General features: G+C 29.0%; 2 protein-coding genes across 3 annotated transcripts; both read left to right on the top strand.

Annotated features, from left to right (window-relative positions):
- Positions 1–5,015: 5,015 nt before the first annotated feature.
- On the top strand, positions 5,016–10,926 carry LOC113873231 (probable 26S proteasome regulatory subunit 10B). Of its 2 annotated transcripts, XM_027511277.1 has the most exons (13): positions 5,016–5,337; positions 5,480–5,742; positions 6,584–6,714; positions 6,843–6,987; positions 7,111–7,379; positions 7,934–8,058; positions 8,569–8,612; positions 8,835–8,966; positions 9,056–9,133; positions 9,580–9,662; positions 9,758–9,880; positions 10,139–10,199; positions 10,449–10,926. In XM_027511277.1, the coding sequence occupies exons 1-13, from the start codon at positions 5,223–5,225 to the stop codon at positions 10,602–10,604; spliced, it is 1,725 nt and encodes a 574-aa protein (XP_027367078.1). In that variant the 5' UTR covers positions 5,016–5,222; the 3' UTR covers positions 10,605–10,926. The 2 variants fall into 2 exon arrangements, with proteins under 2 accessions (XP_027367078.1, XP_027367085.1); XM_027511284.1 differs by lacking the exon at positions 8,835–8,966 and having other exon boundaries at positions 5,030–5,337; positions 10,449–10,643.
- Positions 10,927–14,182: 3,256 nt separating this feature from the next.
- LOC113849784 (plant UBX domain-containing protein 4-like) lies at positions 14,183–17,597 on the top strand. Its single transcript, XM_027479951.1, has 4 exons — positions 14,183–14,437; positions 15,915–16,200; positions 16,565–16,660; positions 16,871–17,597. Exons 1-4 carry the CDS (start codon positions 14,319–14,321, stop codon positions 17,249–17,251), a joined length of 882 nt encoding a protein of 293 aa, XP_027335752.1. The 5' UTR covers positions 14,183–14,318; the 3' UTR covers positions 17,252–17,597.
- The last annotated feature ends 1,618 nt before the right edge of the window (positions 17,598–19,215 follow it).

Genomic DNA, 19,215 nt, shown 5'->3' with positions numbered 1-19,215 from the left:
TTATTTACTCTCCTTCGTAGAAATCTTTTTTTTTTCTTATGTTTCATGGATATTATTAAATTATTTTTCAAATATTAAAACTATATTATATAAATATTTTAAAATTTAATAAAATTTTAAAAATAAATATTATAGTTATTATTGTATTGTATTAGATAAAAATTAAACAGATAATGTTAAATAAATAATTTTAAAATTTAAAGTAATATCAATTTTAATAATAAATATTTAATAAAAAAATTCATTTGACATGCGATAAAATAATCAACTACTACAAGTATTTTAATTTGAAAAAAATTAAACTGCTCACATTTATAAATTGTACTGGCAAATTACACATAAAAATAAATTAATAGTTATTCTAAATTTATACGATTCAATTTATCCTTCTGAAAAAAGTGAAAAAAAAGAAGAAGATCAGTTCAAATGTTACCTCAATAAACTAAGAAATAATAACTACCAATTTGATCAAACCTTATTAATGCTAACAAAGAACAATTGTGAAAATTAGCAAAAAAAAAAGAAAAAAACAATGGTCAAACTTAATCTGGCTTGTAACTTCTCTGACTCACTGTTTAACCTTCAAAACGACGTCGGTGTGTTATGCATTGATAGCAAATAGCAGACACAATTAAAAAAATAGTGTCGTGACTCCGCCTGTATTGTTATTTTGATTGTGTTGTCCTTTAATTTCATCACATGAAACCTTAGAGCATGTGATAAAATTAGGATAAAAGTATGAATAATAAGTAAACTAATTATAATTAAATAGAAAAAAAATTGTGTGAATGTAAAATACAAACATATACAATGGCTCTTTCTTAGTTGCCTAACTTTCAAAATTTATCCTAACTTAACAATTTTAAGTTTACTTTATAGTAATTAAGATATTTTAAAATAGGTGTCTGCTTCAATTCTCCATTCAAAATCTCAAAAAACAAAGTATTGCCCTATTGTTTAAATTATTTACGAACTTTATATAAAGTGCAACAAACTCGCGATAGAAACTTGCGCGTATATAAAAACTTTACAAATTAATAATTAAAGTTGCTCAATTTATAAACTATTTTTATCTGGTTTGTAATTTCAAGATCGTGATGCAGTACTATTTTACTCATTTTTTTAAAAGTGGATGTCAAAGTGAAGTCCCTTTAAAAAACTTACTTTTAATGGGCAAATAAATTTTTGCATTTTTGGGCTGCCATTGAACCCACTTCCACATCATTTTATTTTTAATTCTCAAAATTATAGTTTTTACTTTAAAATATACGCATGTAAACATATTTTATACAAATTGAACGAGTAAATCTTCTTTTATTTTTTTTTTAAATATAAGCGTGAATGACTTTAATCTTTTATTTCATAAAATAATATACATTTCAATCAAATTATATAAAGTGAATAAATAAATTTAATATCACCGGTTTAATGTAGAAGAATTGTTTAGCACGTACATATATTTATCTAGTTTACTAAAAAAAATTAATTAACCAAATTTTTTAAATATTTTGCGACGTAAGAAACATACTTATGTAATGTAAATTAAGAAAGAAGTCTCCTTGCCTTTAAATGATTGCCATAGTACATTAGTAGGGTTTATTGATATCATCGTCATTTTATTATTTTCAAACTGGAAGGACATTTCTAAAAGTATAAATTTTGGCCCTATTAAGTAAATATTGTTTTTCGAAAAAGTCTTGAGGTTAAGCTTGGCTTCGTAAAGGTTAAATTAGAAAACTATATCATTATTAATTTTTTATTTTTATTACAAGAAGTATTAGTCTAAAAACTTACATCAAATTTTTATTTAACTTATATTTAATATATTATACTTTATTATTTTATTAACTATTATACATAAGTTAAATAAAATACTCAAATTGAATATAAAATTTTTTAAACTTACAGTAATATGATAATTTTATTTTATATATATATATATATATATATATATATATTATCATCAATAACCATAAATTACATGTAAAAATTAATCTTAAAACCTTTAAACATTAGAACATGATTTCTAATATTGAACAAAGAAAATTTTGGTGCAACAAGTTTTGTTCGCCACACAAGTAAATAATATTCCTCTTTTCACATTAATTATAAATTAATCAATGTTAAAATGAATATTACTAACATTAAATTATAAATTATTTTTAAATACAACCAAATTTGTGCATCGATTCGTAAGAGATTATTTTAATTTAATCTAATTTATATTCTATAATAAGTGTGTCTAAATACATTTTAAAACTTATCATTACAATTCAATTTGTAAATTGAAGATTTTTTTTTTTTTGAATAAATTAAAACTAAGTTTATGATTAGGAAAAATATTAAATTTTGTATTACTTCAAATAAATTTATTAGACCCAAATTTTTGTCTAAAATTATAAATAAAAAATAATTTGAATTAAAATTTTTATAACATAATAAAAAATCATTATATACTTAAATTTGGATGAAAATAAATTTAAAATAGTTTTAAATATGGAGAGTATTAAAAAAAATTGAGGTCAAGTGTCGAAAAACAACTTTTTGACAAAACCTATGTGCAGTTTTTTCAACGTTTTGAAAGAAGAATCACAACTTTTGATCGTCCAAGAAAAAAAAAATTGAAAACTCTTGTTTGGTTAATGTAAAAATTATTATAAACGTTTATGTTTTAAATTTTTGTGTTTAATTTTTATTTTATTTTATTTTATTTTATCACTCTCTTGTAAGATACTAATTTTGGTCTATAATATCTATTTATATTAATATAAATATTTTAAAAATAATAATTTAATTAATTATTACAGTAAAAAGTTAATTTAAATAATGATTAATATTAAGTTATTTCAATCGTTAATTAACAAAAACCATCTTTAACAAATAAGAATATTATTAAAAATAATAAATACTTTTTATATTCTAAAATAAATAATAATAATAACTAATATGAGACAAAAAGAGAAACAATACTTTTTCTGTTAGTATTAATGAATTGCATATAAGAGCTTCAAACACTTACATTTTTAGATTATAAGTATTTTTTAGAGTCTTGGAAGTATAAACTTATTTATGTGTCAGGAAGAAGGAGGCAGAGTAGTAGACTATGCCGTCATCCAGATTCAAAGCTTTAAATCTCTGCTACCTTTGCAAACGCAGATTCAAAGCTTTAAATCTCTGCTACCTAGCTTTGCAAGTAGATGCCCCCTATGACTCTCGGGTAAATGAAATGACTCGAAGTGCGAAAAAGTAACATTTTCATTTCAAGATGTAGCAGCACTTTTAGGCACTCATCATGTGACCCATAAATATAAAACAACGTGTAAGGTCCCATTTTTCACTATTTCTTTCTTCACTTTTTCAGTCAATATCTTTGTTTAAATCTAAGGTTTTTCAATATGAGCCTGTAGATTCAAGTGTTACTTTTTTTCTTTTGAAAAATATGTTATTTCGTGATTTTGTTTACTTATCAGTGGATAGGATAACTCGGAAGGGATCAAAGAAATATGCAATTTTTCATGTTATCTGCATGGACCATACAAGTCCAGGCCCAGAAGACATTTCATCACTTTGGGCCTAATCATTAATAAACTTACTATAATTTTAGGTCTTTTATTTATGTTTAAGGTGTGTTTCTTAAATGTATGAAAAGAAAGGAGCAGGGATAAAAATGAATATAGAAAAAGGCAAATGTGTATTTGAAAAGTGCTAATAACAAACATTTTATTATAAACTAGCTTTTGTTACATTTTTTTCCTCATATAAGTTGTTACTTAATACTAATGCATATTTTTTTAAGAAAAAATGATCACTTTACTAATTATTATAATAAAAGAATAATTTTACTACAATGTCCCTTATTTAAAAGTGTTGAAGATATCGCAGTGGTTAAGTAATAAATTATAAATTTATTTTAATGTTAATTGGCAAAATTTATCCTTGATAAATATGGATATTATTAAAAAAGGTAGTAAATGATTTATTAATATTCTAAAGTAAAAAAAAATTTAAAATAAATAAAAAGTGCTCAAACGATAACTAATATGAGACCAAGAGAGAAAAATTATAAAAGTATGAGTAAGAATGATTAAATTAAGGGTTTAAATAATAAAGAATTGGGTTAGTATATAAGTAATGAATTAAATAATATATAAGCATATATCTAAATAGCCTATAACATTTTAGATAAATACATCACACTTATAGTATATATTCTTTCCTAATATCGATTTGAACTTGCATACTATTTTAATATTAAAAACATACATTTTTTAATAATTATTAATCAATGATTAAAAACATTAAAAAGAATGTGCTAAAAATTTGAGTTTCAAAACATTTTTTTAGTTATTTTGAAATTTTGATTTTAAAATTTAGAAAAAAAAAACATTTTGCAAACGACATTGTCAAAGGATATTTTTTTTATTTAAAAGAAACTTTTTTTGAGAATACGAAACAAACAAGCTATAACTTTTCTAAAATAATATAAATTAATAGAGTTAAAAACATCTATGTTCATGTTTTCATTTTTTATATTTTAAAATCGAGCCACGAAATAGATTGAAGTGAAAGAATAACTAGAGGAGGATGAACTGTTTTCTTACTCTCAATAAGTTCTTTTGTTGTAGCAAAGGATTTGTTGATGGCCTTTTTACTTTGTTACAAGAAATTTGATTGGAACCATTACGAGGGTATATAATTTAATTTAATAATTAATTATAAATTTTATTATATATATATTATATATAATTTAATTATAAATTTGATTTTAATAATAAAAACTTATTTTTAAAATTTTATTTAAAACTACTAAACTAAATTCTTATTTAAAAAATAAAATTTATTTTAATAGACATGTCATAAATTTTTGAAATGTTATTTTAATTTATCAAAATTTTTAATATAAAAATTTATGCTAAAATTAAAAACACTTATTATATCAAATATATATTGATGTTTAAGCGTGTCGTTAAAAGAACCGTTAATTTATACGCGAAGACCGGGCTCAGTTAGGTTGCATTACAAGGGTTCGCTGAGTCCTGGCGACTTAACTGTTGCCTAAGATACACGAAACACCGTTCTCTTCTCGTCTCTTCTTAATATAAACAAGCGGGAAGCTCGGACACAGCAGAGTTCTGGGGAGTGACACTGTGAATCTTCACCGAGTGCGGAATCAATACGCTGTCGTATCAGCGTGGATTTCGTTTTCGGCTCTGCACTCTCCAATGGAACGTTTTGCCAGGTCAGCTCGGGCATGGCGTCGCCATTGCCCTTCATTTCCCTCTTTCCGAACCCTAACTTCTCACTCCTCGCGCCGCATTCCCACTTCTTCATATCCCAGTACGTTCCTCTTTACTTGGAATTTGTTATTACAATGCTCCACTTAGGTTTCAACTTTCAATTCCATCGTCGATTGCTTTCTTTCTTTTACGTTGAATTCGTGAATTTCAGTTACGGATGATTTGTGGTTCATTTTGTGTAGAAATCGTATCTGCTTGGTCTACCTCCTCCGTGTCTGATGTTTCGAGTTCCAGAATTTTGCGCGAGGATTTTTGGTTGCTTCCTGCTGTGCTAGGTGGTGTTTTTGGAGTTGGATTGGTGGAAACGGCGTATGCGGATAATGCTGGGGAGGATGTTCAAGAAACTGCTAAGAAAGAACGCGAGCGAATTGAGGACTTGATCAAAAGCAGAGGAATTCGAATTGGTTCTTATCCTCGCTTCACTGTTTCCGTTAAAGGCCAAAAGGTTATTCCTTGATTTGCCTAAATTTGGGAGTGTGATTATGTGGGAAATAAAATAACTAGTTGGTTCGCGATGGTTGCTTTATGGTTTATGTTTGGGAAGCTAGTCCTGTAATCCAGAGGAGGAGGCTTAGCATAAAAAGAACATGCGTGCTTTTTCTTCAATGTAGAAATAAATAAGTGGATGCATTTTGCCTCTTTTTAGGAGTTCCAATACTGCTTTTTTAGAATTACTTATATCTGTGCAAATGGTCCTTGATTCTGTTAAGCATTAAGCCCATCACATTTCTTTGGTGCTTTAGCAGGTCAAATCTAAATGCAAGACAACATGTCCCTTTTCAAGACTATATTTTAATGCTATTTTGATCTCCACTAATGTTATATTTTTCATATAAAACAATTACCACCAATCCTTTTTTTCACTGGTGAGGCTTTTTGCATGGATCAACAGCACCATAATTTTTTCTCATAAACCTGCCTATATTGTGCTTTGTTGTTAAACTTTACATAGCCAGTCCCAAGCCTGGATAAAAGGCGAGAGTTATGTTAGGCAGTTGATAGTCAGCAGAAAACTTAGTCGAATCTCTATGACATGGATCAACAAAATTATTTCCTTTATATATTGCTTTTAACTTCAAGTGGTATCACATGTGACATGTTTCAACTTCAATCTCTTTTTTTCTTCATAATATTGACATGGGTGCATTCTCGACTATATTTTTATCCTTTTCTTTTTTTTTAGAAAGACATAATTGTCAATTGCTGTGTGCTTGTTTTGATGATGGGGTGTTTTTTTATTGTATTAGAAGTCAAACTATTTATGATGGTGGAGTTAACAATTGTAGGTCAGTATAAAGTTTCAAATTCCTCCTGGTTGTGAAATCCCACAACTTATTGCAAATCTCACTGCACATCTTGGACTGAAAGATGAAGGCCATGGTGGTGGTTCAGATATGTTATTGCGAGCTTGGGACAGGTATTTCATTCTCAATGTCTGTGATTTAGGAAATGTAGTGTTCATGTACATATTGAGTTTTTTCCTTTACAGTAGTAATAAACTCAATTTGGTTTAAATCCTTAATGTTTCTTGTAACCTGCTCACAGCACAGTGGCTTGGCAACTCACCCTTACTCATCCATCAAAACAAAAACATATTCAAGAGAATCACCCATCTTCAACAGATATATATGCAGATGATAGAGATCTATGTGTACTTATATTTCATTCTCTCATTGGGTCAGATAAAGCTGTAAGTCTTTGATTTTTTCCTTTTTCTTAATTTGTTTTCATTTTCCACATTATTGGGCTTTTGTGCATTGAAAAAAATGGCCATCACTTGGCAGAAAATTATTATATTTGGACAATATTTCAGGAAATTGAATTCATTAAGCAAGGTAGCTTGAGTCCTGAAGAGCTTGATGCTTTCATCTCTGTTTTACAATTAGCTGGTAACAAGTTGGGACTAAGAAACCCTCTGGAAAGAAGACCTAGGGAAGAGACCCAAAAGGTGCCATCTGTAGATAAATCTATTTCCGATCTCAAGGGTATGGGAGTGAGAATTTATGGACTTGATGAACCCATGGGTATATCGAATGGTAAGATATCATGGGACAACATTGCTGGGTACGACCATCAAAAAAGGTATGTAAATCTGGAAATTCAGCTTCCCTTTTCTGATTAGACATGTGTTCTATCTTATTTGGAAAGTGACTGTTTCTGATGAAGGTTTTCAATTTTATGGTTTTGATAACTAAGTTGCTAGTGGGGCAGACTAAAATAGACATACAATTCATCTATTTTCAAATCTCTTCAAGAAATTATATAGCTTGATATGACCCTTGTCGTTCATTATGTGTTAGGTCACATCTTATTTTTCTGTCAAGTGAGGCACAGTAAGTGCCTAGTCTGTGCAAATTATAATGATCAGATTCCAGTGTTTGAAGGAAATAGGAGATTCATCAATAATTTCTCAACTAATTTGGTTATCTATATATGCTTAGTCTGATCTCTATATCTCATTAGAGAGCTGTAACTATTTTTTTTTTTTGCTTTTGCTTTTTGTTTTCGTATTGTGTTTACTTATAAAAAACACCTTATGGCATCTGTAGAGATGTGTGCTCAAGCTATAAATTTCATTTATCATCATGCATGATAAGTACTTAGATTTACTTTATCTTTAATTTTGTATTTTGTAGAGTAATAGAAGATACCATACTGTTGGCTCTGCATAGTCCTGAAGTATATGATGATATTGCTCGAGGGACTCGTCAAAAGTTTGAATCAAACAGACCTCGAGCTGTGCTGTTTGAAGGTCCACCAGGTGTATCATTTTAGCCTTTTTTTTTTTCCTCTATATTTTCAAATAATTGAGTAATGTGAAGCATTTAGGCATTTTTGTTTGGAATAATAGATTTTCTAATATTTTTTTTCTTATCAATTTCATTCTATTAAAAAATAAAACCTAAACTTTCATAATAATCTCTCTTGAATTATCAGTTTAAATAATGATCAGGCTTCTTTGATCATGATAAATTTGGGTACACTATGGAAATTATAATTTTTTTATGAAAAGCTTCATCTTAGTTTTTATATGTCTTCGTACATGAATTGGACATAAATACAACATGAAGTTATTTTATTTATGTGAACTTTTCACATATCGAAATGTACCTGTGATCTCTAAAGTTTAAACTACCGCTATTTATAAGAAACTGCATTTGTTTAACTGTTTCTCTATGAAGTTGAAATTTCAATTTAGTGAGATGAAAATTACTAGATAATTGTACATTTAGTTTTCCTTATTCACATTGTGACATTTTTATGGTTTCAGGTACAGGGAAAACTTCATGTGCTCGTGTTGTTGCCAATCAAGCGGTATGCTGCTTTTAACTGTTTTACAGTTGTACCCCTTAGCTTTATTCTTGCACTAATTTCTGAATATCCTGTCCTGTGCTCAGCCAAGGAAAAAAACTATACATTGAAACTATTCTTGAAACATTATTCACAGGACTCGTGTCTATGGTATAAATCACGTAGAATTTTGTTGGTTGTCCTTGAGTATGCAGTGAACTGAAATCAGCATACTTGGCTTGGCAGGGTGTCCCTTTGCTATATGTGCCACTTGAGGCAATAATGTCCGAATTATATGGTAAAAGTGAACGCCTTTTAGGGCAAGTGTTTTCACTTGCAAACAATCTTCCTAACGGTGCTATTATATTTCTGGATGAGGTAATGAAACATGAAATGTTGATTAAGTTTTATTTTCCATGAAATTTCCTTACAATTTACATATTGATTGTGTTCTTGTTGCGATAAAGATTGATTCTTTTGCTGCTGCTCGTGATATTGAAATGCATGAAGCTACACGCAGAATATTGTCAGTATTATTGCGACAGGTTAGTCTTGTCGCTTACTGCTTTATGATACATGGAATAGCATGTTATATACCTTATATCAGATATATGCTATAGAAATTGGTTGTTTGCTGGAGTTTTAAAAGTCTCATTATGAAGGTTTATGTTCAGATTGTAAGTTTTTATTTAGCATCTAAGCACTTCTCAAGATAATTCACTAGTTTATTTTAGTTTATGAAATGATTTGATCTTCACTAGAGCTCGTTACTGTTGATTGTTTTAGACGCAACCTATTCCATGGTGGGGCAAATTTTGATTGTTGTTTGTATTAGTTTGTGGTGATATTGATATTTTATACTGGATTCAAGTAAGCACTGGACCTATTTTCCCAAGACAGTATACAGCTTAATAACTCATCCAAACTGTATCATTGCTGAAAGTTAAAGTTTTTTATGCAATTTGACTGACGGATGGAGCAAATTTTGCAGATAGATGGCTTTGAGCAGGATAAGAAAGTTGTTGTCATTGCTGCCACAAATAGAAAGGAAGACCTTGATCCCGCATTAATCAGGTGAGCTTGAAATTCAAAGCTTTATAGTTCGCTAAGTTTACACAGTCAATCTTGCAGGAATTTCATCCTAAGGCCGTTTCTCGTTCTGTTTGTAGTCGGTTTGATACTATGATCCCTTTTGGCTTGCCCGATCATCATAATCGTCAGGAAATAGCATCCAAATATGCAAAGCACCTGTCCACACCCGAACTAGATGAACTGGCAAGAGTTACAAACGAGTAAGTTTGGCTTTGAGTTCCGCACCGAAGTTTATCGCTTACAGGTTGGTGGGTAGTGAAAGTAAGAAGGTAGAAGATAAGTGAAGTATACAGATGTTTTCACCACCTTAGTTTGACTTCCACCAACATGACACATTCTGAAATTAAGTAACCAGACATGAGCCTTTTTCCTAACATCAACGTGCTCAGTCATGTCTAAATTGTTTTGCACTATTTTTTTGACATTTCTTTCCTATTCATCGGTTCTCATTGTTTCAGTATGTCTGGAAGAGATATTAGAGACCTTTGTCTGCAAGCAGAACGATCTTGGGCGTCGAAGGTAATTTTTTTTTTTTTTTTCAGTTTGGAGTCTTGTTAGGACATTATTTGAGAGAAAATTTTTAAAAGGAAAAATATTTTTTTTTAATTTTAAATTAAAAATTATATATTATTTATGATGATAAATATATTATTAAAATATTTATGTTAAAATATTAATTTATATATTTTATTTAAAATATAAATTTTATCCGTTTGTGATATATTTAAAAGCATATATATATATATATATATATTCATGGGTGAACAGATTATTCGAGGACAAGTGGCTAAAGATGGCGAACAAGCGAACCTTCCACCTTTGCAAGAATATATAGAGTGCGCTACGAGTCGACGCGAGGCGCTGCTTAGTGCCGCAAACAAGAATCTCCGAAGTTCTTCCCGCCGCAGGATTATAAGTGATTAAGACCTTATTTAACAATACACAAAGCGTGTTTGTATGGTTTATATATATAAATTTATAGTTTTTTATATTTATAATCCTACTATTAATTTATGGTTTAATAATTTAGAAAAAGGGTTTAAGGGAGAGCTTGAAATTTATAGTGAAATGGAAAATAACATGACTTTTAGACACCTTAATTTTGTTGAGCATTTTGTAATGGGTTTTATTAATCTTAATCTCAGCTGTTAGAGTTGAATTTAAGCATTCATAAATATAAAATTTTATATTAAAAAAGTGTTTATTTATTGTATTGAACTTATTAAAGTATAATAAATAATCTTTTTAAAATAAAATTTTATCATTGGTAGTTGTAGTAGAGTTCACAGAACTCTTTTAATTTATCCTACTTTAGTGCTTACTCGTTTCAGTAATTAAATTGTTTCCTCACTGCATTTTTTCTTGTTTGTGGAAAGAGTGCAAAGAAAATTGATAAATCTACATATGGCTCGTTGGTCCTAAGTCTAAGTAAATTAAGAGGGTTGTGTTAGATTTTTGGCAGGCAATGCAAAATTTGTTAATTTTATCCAATTCAATGATGTTATGTGATTTTAGGATAAAATTTGGTTGTTACAGTTGTTATGTCCTTGACACCTTTTTATTTAGTTAAGAGGAAAGTATGGAAAAGAAAATAAATATTAAAAATAATGTATTATTTTGTTTGATTAAAGAAAAAATAAAAAAATTAATTTTAAGAAATAAAATTTTTAAAAAATGTTCATTCATAAAATAAAGGTTAAGTATTATTCTAAATGGGTCAAAACAAGGTTGTCTTTGTAGACTGTATTTAAAAATCAAATAATATACCATGTAATTTAACTATAATTCGATCACAACATTTAAATTATTTTAAAAAATTATTAATTATATATAATTCTTAAAATATTGGATCTGGATTTTCTATAATGAATTTTTTATTACACCAGATTTAGTATTAATTCCTATTATTTGTTAAATAAAAATAAAACATTTTATTAGTGAAGATCTTCTCTGTGATAATTCCACTGCAAAAGATTTTAATCATGAAATGTCAATATCATACTAAAATCATTAATGCTTTTATTTGGTTTGAAAAAATATATATAAACGACAAGAAAGTAAAGAAAGAAGTAAATTTTTTAATAGGAAATTAAAAGAGAATGAGTTAATAACATTAATATTTTTATTTTATTACTTTCTAGTTATTTAATCAAATAATATAGTCGTTGTCAATTTCTGTTTTTTCAATTTTTTATCTTGTATTTTACATATCTACCAAACTCGGTGTGATTGTACATTACTTTATAATTTTTTTTTGTTATTCCTTCAATAGCAGATCTATTAAGAATTAAAATTAACATTTAAAATTATAATTATAATTTTAATTCGACAAGAATTAGAATTAATTCAAAATTATAATTCTAAGTTTTACATACTTAAAAAATTAGAATTTTAAGTTGAAATTAAATTTTATAATGTGAGGTAAAATTTAAAATTTTAAAAATAATTCAATTTTGTATTAAATTTTATTTAATAAATTTTTAAAAAATAATATATTAATTACAAATATAAAATAAATTATTACAAATGATAACTTAATATTTTTTTTTCAAAAATCATGACACATTAAATTTATTTTTTATATTTAATTTATTGTTAAAATTTAATATTATATTGTGAACTATTTTTTTCTAAATTAGATGAAAGCATACGAATGCTTACAAATATAATTTAATTCTCAAAGTTAAAAATATAAATTAAGTATAAGTGTTTCCAAAAATTCTCATTTTGAAACCATGAGCTAAAACAAAGTAAAAACATTACAACAGATTTTTCTACTTTTAAATGATAAGTATTATGTATTCCTTCTTTTTTACCTAAAATGTTGCAAAGCTAAAAAAAAAATTTAAAAAATCTTGTTTAGTAAGATGCAATTAGTTATAGCAATTTTTATCAATCTCATAATATAATCATTTCAAAAGTATACTTTTTACTGTATATCACTCTATTGCATATAACAATAGTTTTCTTGTCTTCTTTTTGTACTTTCAATAATTCTTGAATTAATTTCTAATATTTCTTTCGACATCTAACAATTCAAGAAAAATATTAGACAGTTTATTATACAATTAACATAAATAATATAATTTGCAACAAGTGTAAAAAATGCATAATGTCAATATGATACACTAACATAATCATTAATAACATGTAATAAAGGTAGTAAAAGAGAAAGAAAAAAGAAGAATAGGAAGAACAAAAGGATGAAGAAGGGAAAAAAAATCACTTTTATTAATAATTAATGTAAAACGAAGAAGAAGAGAATAAAAAAAAACACAAGAACATAAGAAGAGAACTAGTATTAATAATCAATGTAAAAGTAAAATTAAAAGAATAAAAGTACAAAAAAACAAGAGAATATAAGAAGATGAAGACGAAAGAGAGAATAAAAGAAGAGAGAGAAAAAAAAGTACCCAAAGATTAAAGTATATAAAAAAAAACAAGAACAACAAATATGAGGAATCACATAAGCACAATATATGAGAGTATATTTGTGAATTATAATATTAAAAATTTAAATTCTTAGAGTATAGATTATGAATTAAAGTGAGGCAAATCTAGTTGTTATAGAATTTTATGAAATTAGTCTGCAAAATTATAATTCTAATTATAAATGTACATCTGAATATAATAATTAAAATTCTGAAGCTCAATTTTAATTTCAACATTTAAATTTCATATTCAGTTACATACACAGACACTTATTAACTTATAAATATACTCTAATTACAAAAGAAAACTTATTAAAAATAAATTATTTTGCTAACAATTATTTCATAGATTTTTAAAATACTTTTCTATTGTAAGTTGTAAGAAAAACACTTTAAATTAATGAAAAATGATTCTGTTCATTATTATTCTAAAATTAATAAATATTTTTTTATTAAAGCATGAAAAAAAATAACAATATTACATTATATTTTAATAATTTTTTTTTAATTTCTCATCTATCATCATTATTCTGACAAATTTTATCATTATATAAAAGTATTTTATTATAAGACAACGACATATAGTGATTATTAATATTTTCTTATAATGCATAGATATTTTAAATCATAATAAAATTTCAATAAATATTTTATTATATTAAATATAATTATAAAGATAAATTTTTAAAATTAAATAATAAATTATAAAAAATTAAAATATACTTTTAAATTAAGATCAAATTAAAAAATGTAATAAAAATTAATTTTGAAAAATATCCTTATATAAGATATTTATTCATAATATTCTTATTTAAAAATTATAACTCATAAATTATATATAAAAATATATTAACTTAAATGTTTATAATTATAAAATTATAATTTTTTAAATTTAACATTTTTATCTTTAATAATAAATGGTCTAAAAGATTAACACATAATACAAAGAATAATATATAAATTTTTTAATTTAATCAAAAATTAAATCCAAAAAATTAGATTTAGAAAGCTAAAATTAAAATCTCAATGACAAAAACATATTTGAGTTGCATTAACCCACGTTTGGGAACGACCCAAAGCATTAGGGGTGACATGGTTTACTTTATACGCGCCTGCGATGCGCGTAAATGTGTAAGAGATTCCTTGAGCGAGAAGAGATAGTGTACTCTCTCTCAGTCTCTCTCTCTCTCTGCAACTACTCATCGATATGGCGTCGAGCAGCCGAGCAGGCAGAATCCGCACGCTCTCCGATCTGAATCGTCCATCCGCCGATTCCGACAGCGACTCCGATGGTCCTCAGGAATATTACACCGGCGGTGAGAAGAGGTTCCCTCTCTCTCTTTCTCTCTGTCCTCCCTTAGGGATGACACCAAAATTGAAAATTAAATAAATGTTATATTATATCAATATCATTCAAATGTTAATGTTAACTCTGCCTTTTAGCAACTCATACAGAAAAATCTATCTCAAATATAACTTAGTGATTAGATTTCAGGTTATTCTTTTGCGCGTTTACTCGTACATAGTGCTTTCAGATTTTTCTCAAACTCATTTTCGGGTGGAATGAAGCATTTGGAAACTTATCTTAAGGCATTTAAAGCGATTAATAGTGCTTTTGATGAGTGTTTTTAAACTATTACTTCGAAGATATTTTTCTTGAATTTGGGTTACTTTTTTTGGTATAGGTGATAGGGTTTTGGATATTCATTCAGATGGATCTAACTCAATTTGTTGAAGAATGGGACCAAAAAAAAAAAACTCGAAGCAGTGTGTTTTTATCAATTCTTGATTTATTGTGTGTTCAAATAGGCATTCTCTTTACCCTTCAAGGGTTTAAGGGCAATGCTTCTGTATTTTGAGTCTTTTGAAGTCTATAATGATTTGTGTGCAGCTTTACCTCATGATTTTAAGCATTGTTCACTTGATGATTAAGATGTTTTAAGTTTTCAAAATTTTAACTTTGACTATATATATCTTAGAGCTTTCAACATATAGATATGGATAGCTATATATCTATATTTTTAAAGATATTTTTATATAGTATGTAAAATATTCTCTTTTAAGTCATATTTGGATAGATGGAACAGAATGAAAAAAGAAACTCAACCCATTGTTGGAGAGTTTTAAAGGTAAAGAGGTGAAGTAGTTATGGGTGGAAACCCAAACTAGTCCTTACCACTCAAACTCTTAAAATTTCCATATCAATACCCTCCAATTTAGGGGCTTGGAATGGAACACTTCTTTTATATTTTAAGATAGCTTTTTTCCAAATTTACCCTGAGACTGTAACCTTTTTCTATGACTATGTTATTAAAAGGGTAATACTAGAAGATAAATTTGTAATCTACTCCACTCAATTACCATCGTTACTTCTTAACAGAGGTAAGGGGCTACCTGCCATTCCCTTGTTAAAAATTTAAACAACAGTGTGGTAACTTTCCACTTCATCCAATTCCAAACTGCTGACCCTTCAAAACTCCCAACATAGTCTTATGCTTCACTTGTATGCTTTATTTTTCTAGACATCAATCACCTTATAATGGAAAGTCACTTTTGACTACCTTGATTGAAACTGTTTGATTTTGGATATAAAAAATTGGCTTAAAAAGGTATATTACCAACGTTTATTAAATAAGGTTATTGCATCTGCAATCATGCTTTCTAAAGTTTAATGTGCGCATACAGTTTACTGATGTCACTAATTTTGTGCAAGATTTATCGATAAACAGTGTCCAGTTTCAGTTGGTTTTATGATTTGGTTCTTTTCTGTTGAATATTTAACAATTTTACATTATATTTCCAGTGGAATGCTTGTCCAGGATCCTTCAAAAGGAAATGATGTGGATGCAATTTTCAATCAAGCTAGGCAACTTGGAGCTGTTGAAAGGCCTCTTGATCAACTTCAGGAACCTCCAAGGTCAACTAGCTTTACTGGAACTGGTAGGTTACTTTCTGGGGAAACTGTACAATCTACTTCTCAGCAACCTGAAGCTGTTGTTCACAACATTGTTTTCTGGAGCAATGGTTTCACTGTAAATGATGGACCTTTGAGGAGATTGGACGATCCTGAAAATGCCTCATTTTTAGAGGTAATGATATTAAGATTCTGATTTCGTAAATGGATTGGAGGGTAAAGTAATTTGGAAGTAATGAGATTTCCTACCTGAAAAGACAAACCCTGAGCATTAGAGGATTGAGTTTTTGGTTGGCATTATTCCGGGAATAATGTAATATCTCAACAAATTTCACTTATAACTTCACTTTTTTATTTCAAATCTCTCTGAAATCCAGCATATTTTGTTATGTAAGCATTCTATGAGTTTCTTTTATTCTCTCTTGAAGAGAAAATGTAAATGTAAGAATGTTGTAGATGTGTTTGGGCCACTATTAATATTTTCTTAGTTACATAAAGGGTTTTGTGTGTTTAGTTATATTTGCTACTTTTGAATGCAGAGCATAAAAAAATCCGAGTGTCCCAAGGAGCTTGAACCTGCAGATAGGAGGTCATCTGTTAATGTTAACCTCATAAGGAGGAATGAGAATTATCCTGTGAGTTTTCTGTTCAAGTTCTTTGGTTTGTCTACATTCAATTTACTAAAAACCAGGATGAATTTAGTTGACATTGTTTATTTGTTGTGGAGCTTTTGAAGTTTTGCATTTTGAAATGCAATCCAGGTCTTTTTGCTTTGCATAATGACTTATCTGACATCTCACACGGGCAATGCATAAATTATAAGTGAATTTGTGTCACACATGCAGGAACCCGAAAAGCAGCATGTTCCATTTCAGGGAGTGGGAAGAACCCTTGGAAGCAGCTCTACTTCAATGGCACCTGACCTAACTGCTGCCGCGACACCTCCCAACACAGCTCCAGCTCCTTCTACTGGCCTGGTAGTTGAGCAGTCATTGCCATCAACCTCAATACAACTCAGGTTAGCTGATGGAACACGCTTGATATCACATTTTAATTATCACCACACCATTAGCGACATCCGTGCCTTCATTGATGCATCTAGACCTGGGGGTCGGCAGAATTATCAACTTCAGATTATGGGTTTCCCCCCAAAGGTTCTAGCTGATGAAACTCAAACTATAGAGCAAGCAGGATTGGCAAATTCAGTTGTCATACAGAAATTCTAGTAAACTACTACTTCATGTCTAAATACTGCATTGAAGGATCCTGTTTCATTTGAGGTTTCTAGACTTGAGGTACTGTCATAAACAAAAACAGATAGGCACTCGCCAATGTTTGGGGGTTACATCTTTTTGTCGCTCAAACTTTACCAGTAATTTATTTGGTTTAGGATCAGTTAGATGGCTTGGCTTTGGACCTAATTCTTTGTTTTATGTTGATTGTGTTGTGTCTTCTTTCTAGCCGGGCCTGACGACTGAATTTGATATTATGTTGAAGGCTTCATTGAAATGTAGGATAATCCTCAGATACACGTCAGTTTTTGAATATGTGCTACCAAGTGTGGTTATATATCTTAAAATAAACAAAACTGCAGCGTACATTTGCTTTGGCTCTGCAAGCATACCCTTTAAATAAAGGGGAGCAAAAAACACATTTTTTTTATTACTAGGAATCTAAGGATTTTGGGAAAAACACAGTATTTGTGATAGTGACGAGGAAAACATGTGTTGATGCTGTCACAACTATAAGCAATAATGGAGAAATACGATTAACTTGAAATTTTAATACAACAAAAATAATTAAGCGACTTGTGAATAACGAGATTAAATTCAGTAAGCAAGGGTTTGGGCCCATAACCAAAAGTTAAAAATCATTTAAAAAAAAAAAAAAGTAGCCTCCCCATTTGTCTGCAAAAAAATCTTGATGCATGGAGATGGAGTGAAAATCATTGCAAATTACAAGCATCAGTAAACATTGATGAATGGCCTAATTGCTCTACTGACAGCCAGGAGGCACAGGAACAATTTCTTTCTTCCCTTTTCACAGCGTCCCATGGCAGCATTCTGTGAAAGGCAAAGCAAAGACGACTTAACCGTCACATAGTTCCCTTGTGTGGCGTGGAAAGAGCGTCATTTTAATTCAGTTCCTCACATGATATATTTGCTTGTAATTAAAAAGGAACAGCTAAAATTTCAATCATATATGTTTTCTGACTTTGTCTTACATATTTATTGACTATCCAATCAACCAAATTCTTTGATTTAATATATAAATATTTTTTTCTCACCAACCAGAATTACCTTTGATTTTTTTCAAACCAGCCATAATTACCAAACAACACCATTGCTACAGCCTGCAGCCCACTTCAATGTTGATCCATCTTGGGCCCCAAACAGTAACTAGTGCTCTACTCCTCCACGGAATAGTCCAATTCCATTCGTAGTGGCATGACATGACATGAACTTGACGCTAGAATAAAAACTGGAAAAACAAACAAGCATGTCGCAGCCCTACAACAGCAAATGCTATTCTGTGTGGAAATAATTATGAAAGCCAACCATACACTCGTATACAATCGTGAGTCCAAGATTGGAAATAAAGTCCTCAATGTTTTCTTTCTCTCCAACTAGACACAGATTAGCATTTTAATTGGAACAAACAAAGCTCAATGTTTTGGGAACATTACATAATAGCCACTATCTTATCTTAAATAATACTAAAGGATGTTGAAGGGAAGACCCAAAAGTCACTCTATTTGTGCCATTCCATTTGACGGAAAAGCTAGATATGCTTATGAGAAAAGCAAGATTTGATTTATGTTGGAAAATTGTGAGCCAAACACCAGTGAAGAAATATCAATTATATGTCGACCAACTTTTCAACTAGTAAGGTGCCATCTGACTTGGTGAAATTAGATTAACTACATCAAGATAGTCAACATAGGTGGAGTGTACTAACATGTGGGGGCTTTACCCCCCATGGTGTGTGGTGTACAGATAATGTGCAACTGCAAAGAGAGGCCTGGACCCACCACTTCTTGCTGCTGATTTATTCTCCTGTATATCAAACTTGTACAAGTTAAATTATGTTGTTAATTACTACTAGGATAGCTCATACTGGGCTATTGTTTGGAGCATATGATCTTTTGAACCCTCCAGTTTTGATAATTATAAATTATAAAGGAGGGGAC

Source organism: Abrus precatorius, unplaced genomic scaffold, assembly GCF_003935025.1.
Source record: "Abrus precatorius isolate BTA unplaced genomic scaffold, Abrus_2018 Scaffold10, whole genome shotgun sequence".
Classification (NCBI taxonomy): Eukaryota; Viridiplantae; Streptophyta; class Magnoliopsida; order Fabales; family Fabaceae; genus Abrus; species Abrus precatorius.
This window is presented reverse-complemented; position numbering and strand designations above follow the sequence as displayed.

Excerpts from the sequence above, each read along its gene's own strand:
- LOC113873231 (XM_027511277.1), top strand. The coding sequence starts at position 5,223 with ATGGAACGTTTTGCCAGGTCAGCTCGGGCATGGCGTCGCCATTGCCCT. Across the intron at positions 8,059-8,568 it reads GCTGTTTGAAGGTCCACCAG|GTACAGGGAAAACTTCATGT; the intron begins GTGTATCATTTT and ends TTATGGTTTCAG. Across the intron at positions 9,881-10,138 it reads CTGGCAAGAGTTACAAACGA|TATGTCTGGAAGAGATATTA; the intron begins GTAAGTTTGGCT and ends TCATTGTTTCAG.
- LOC113849784 (XM_027479951.1), top strand. The coding sequence starts at position 14,319 with ATGGCGTCGAGCAGCCGAGCAGGCAGAATCCGCACGCTCTCCGATCTG. Across the intron at positions 14,438-15,914 it reads TACACCGGCGGTGAGAAGAG|TGGAATGCTTGTCCAGGATC; the intron begins GTTCCCTCTCTC and ends TTATATTTCCAG. Across the intron at positions 16,661-16,870 it reads GGAGGAATGAGAATTATCCT|GAACCCGAAAAGCAGCATGT; the intron begins GTGAGTTTTCTG and ends TCACACATGCAG.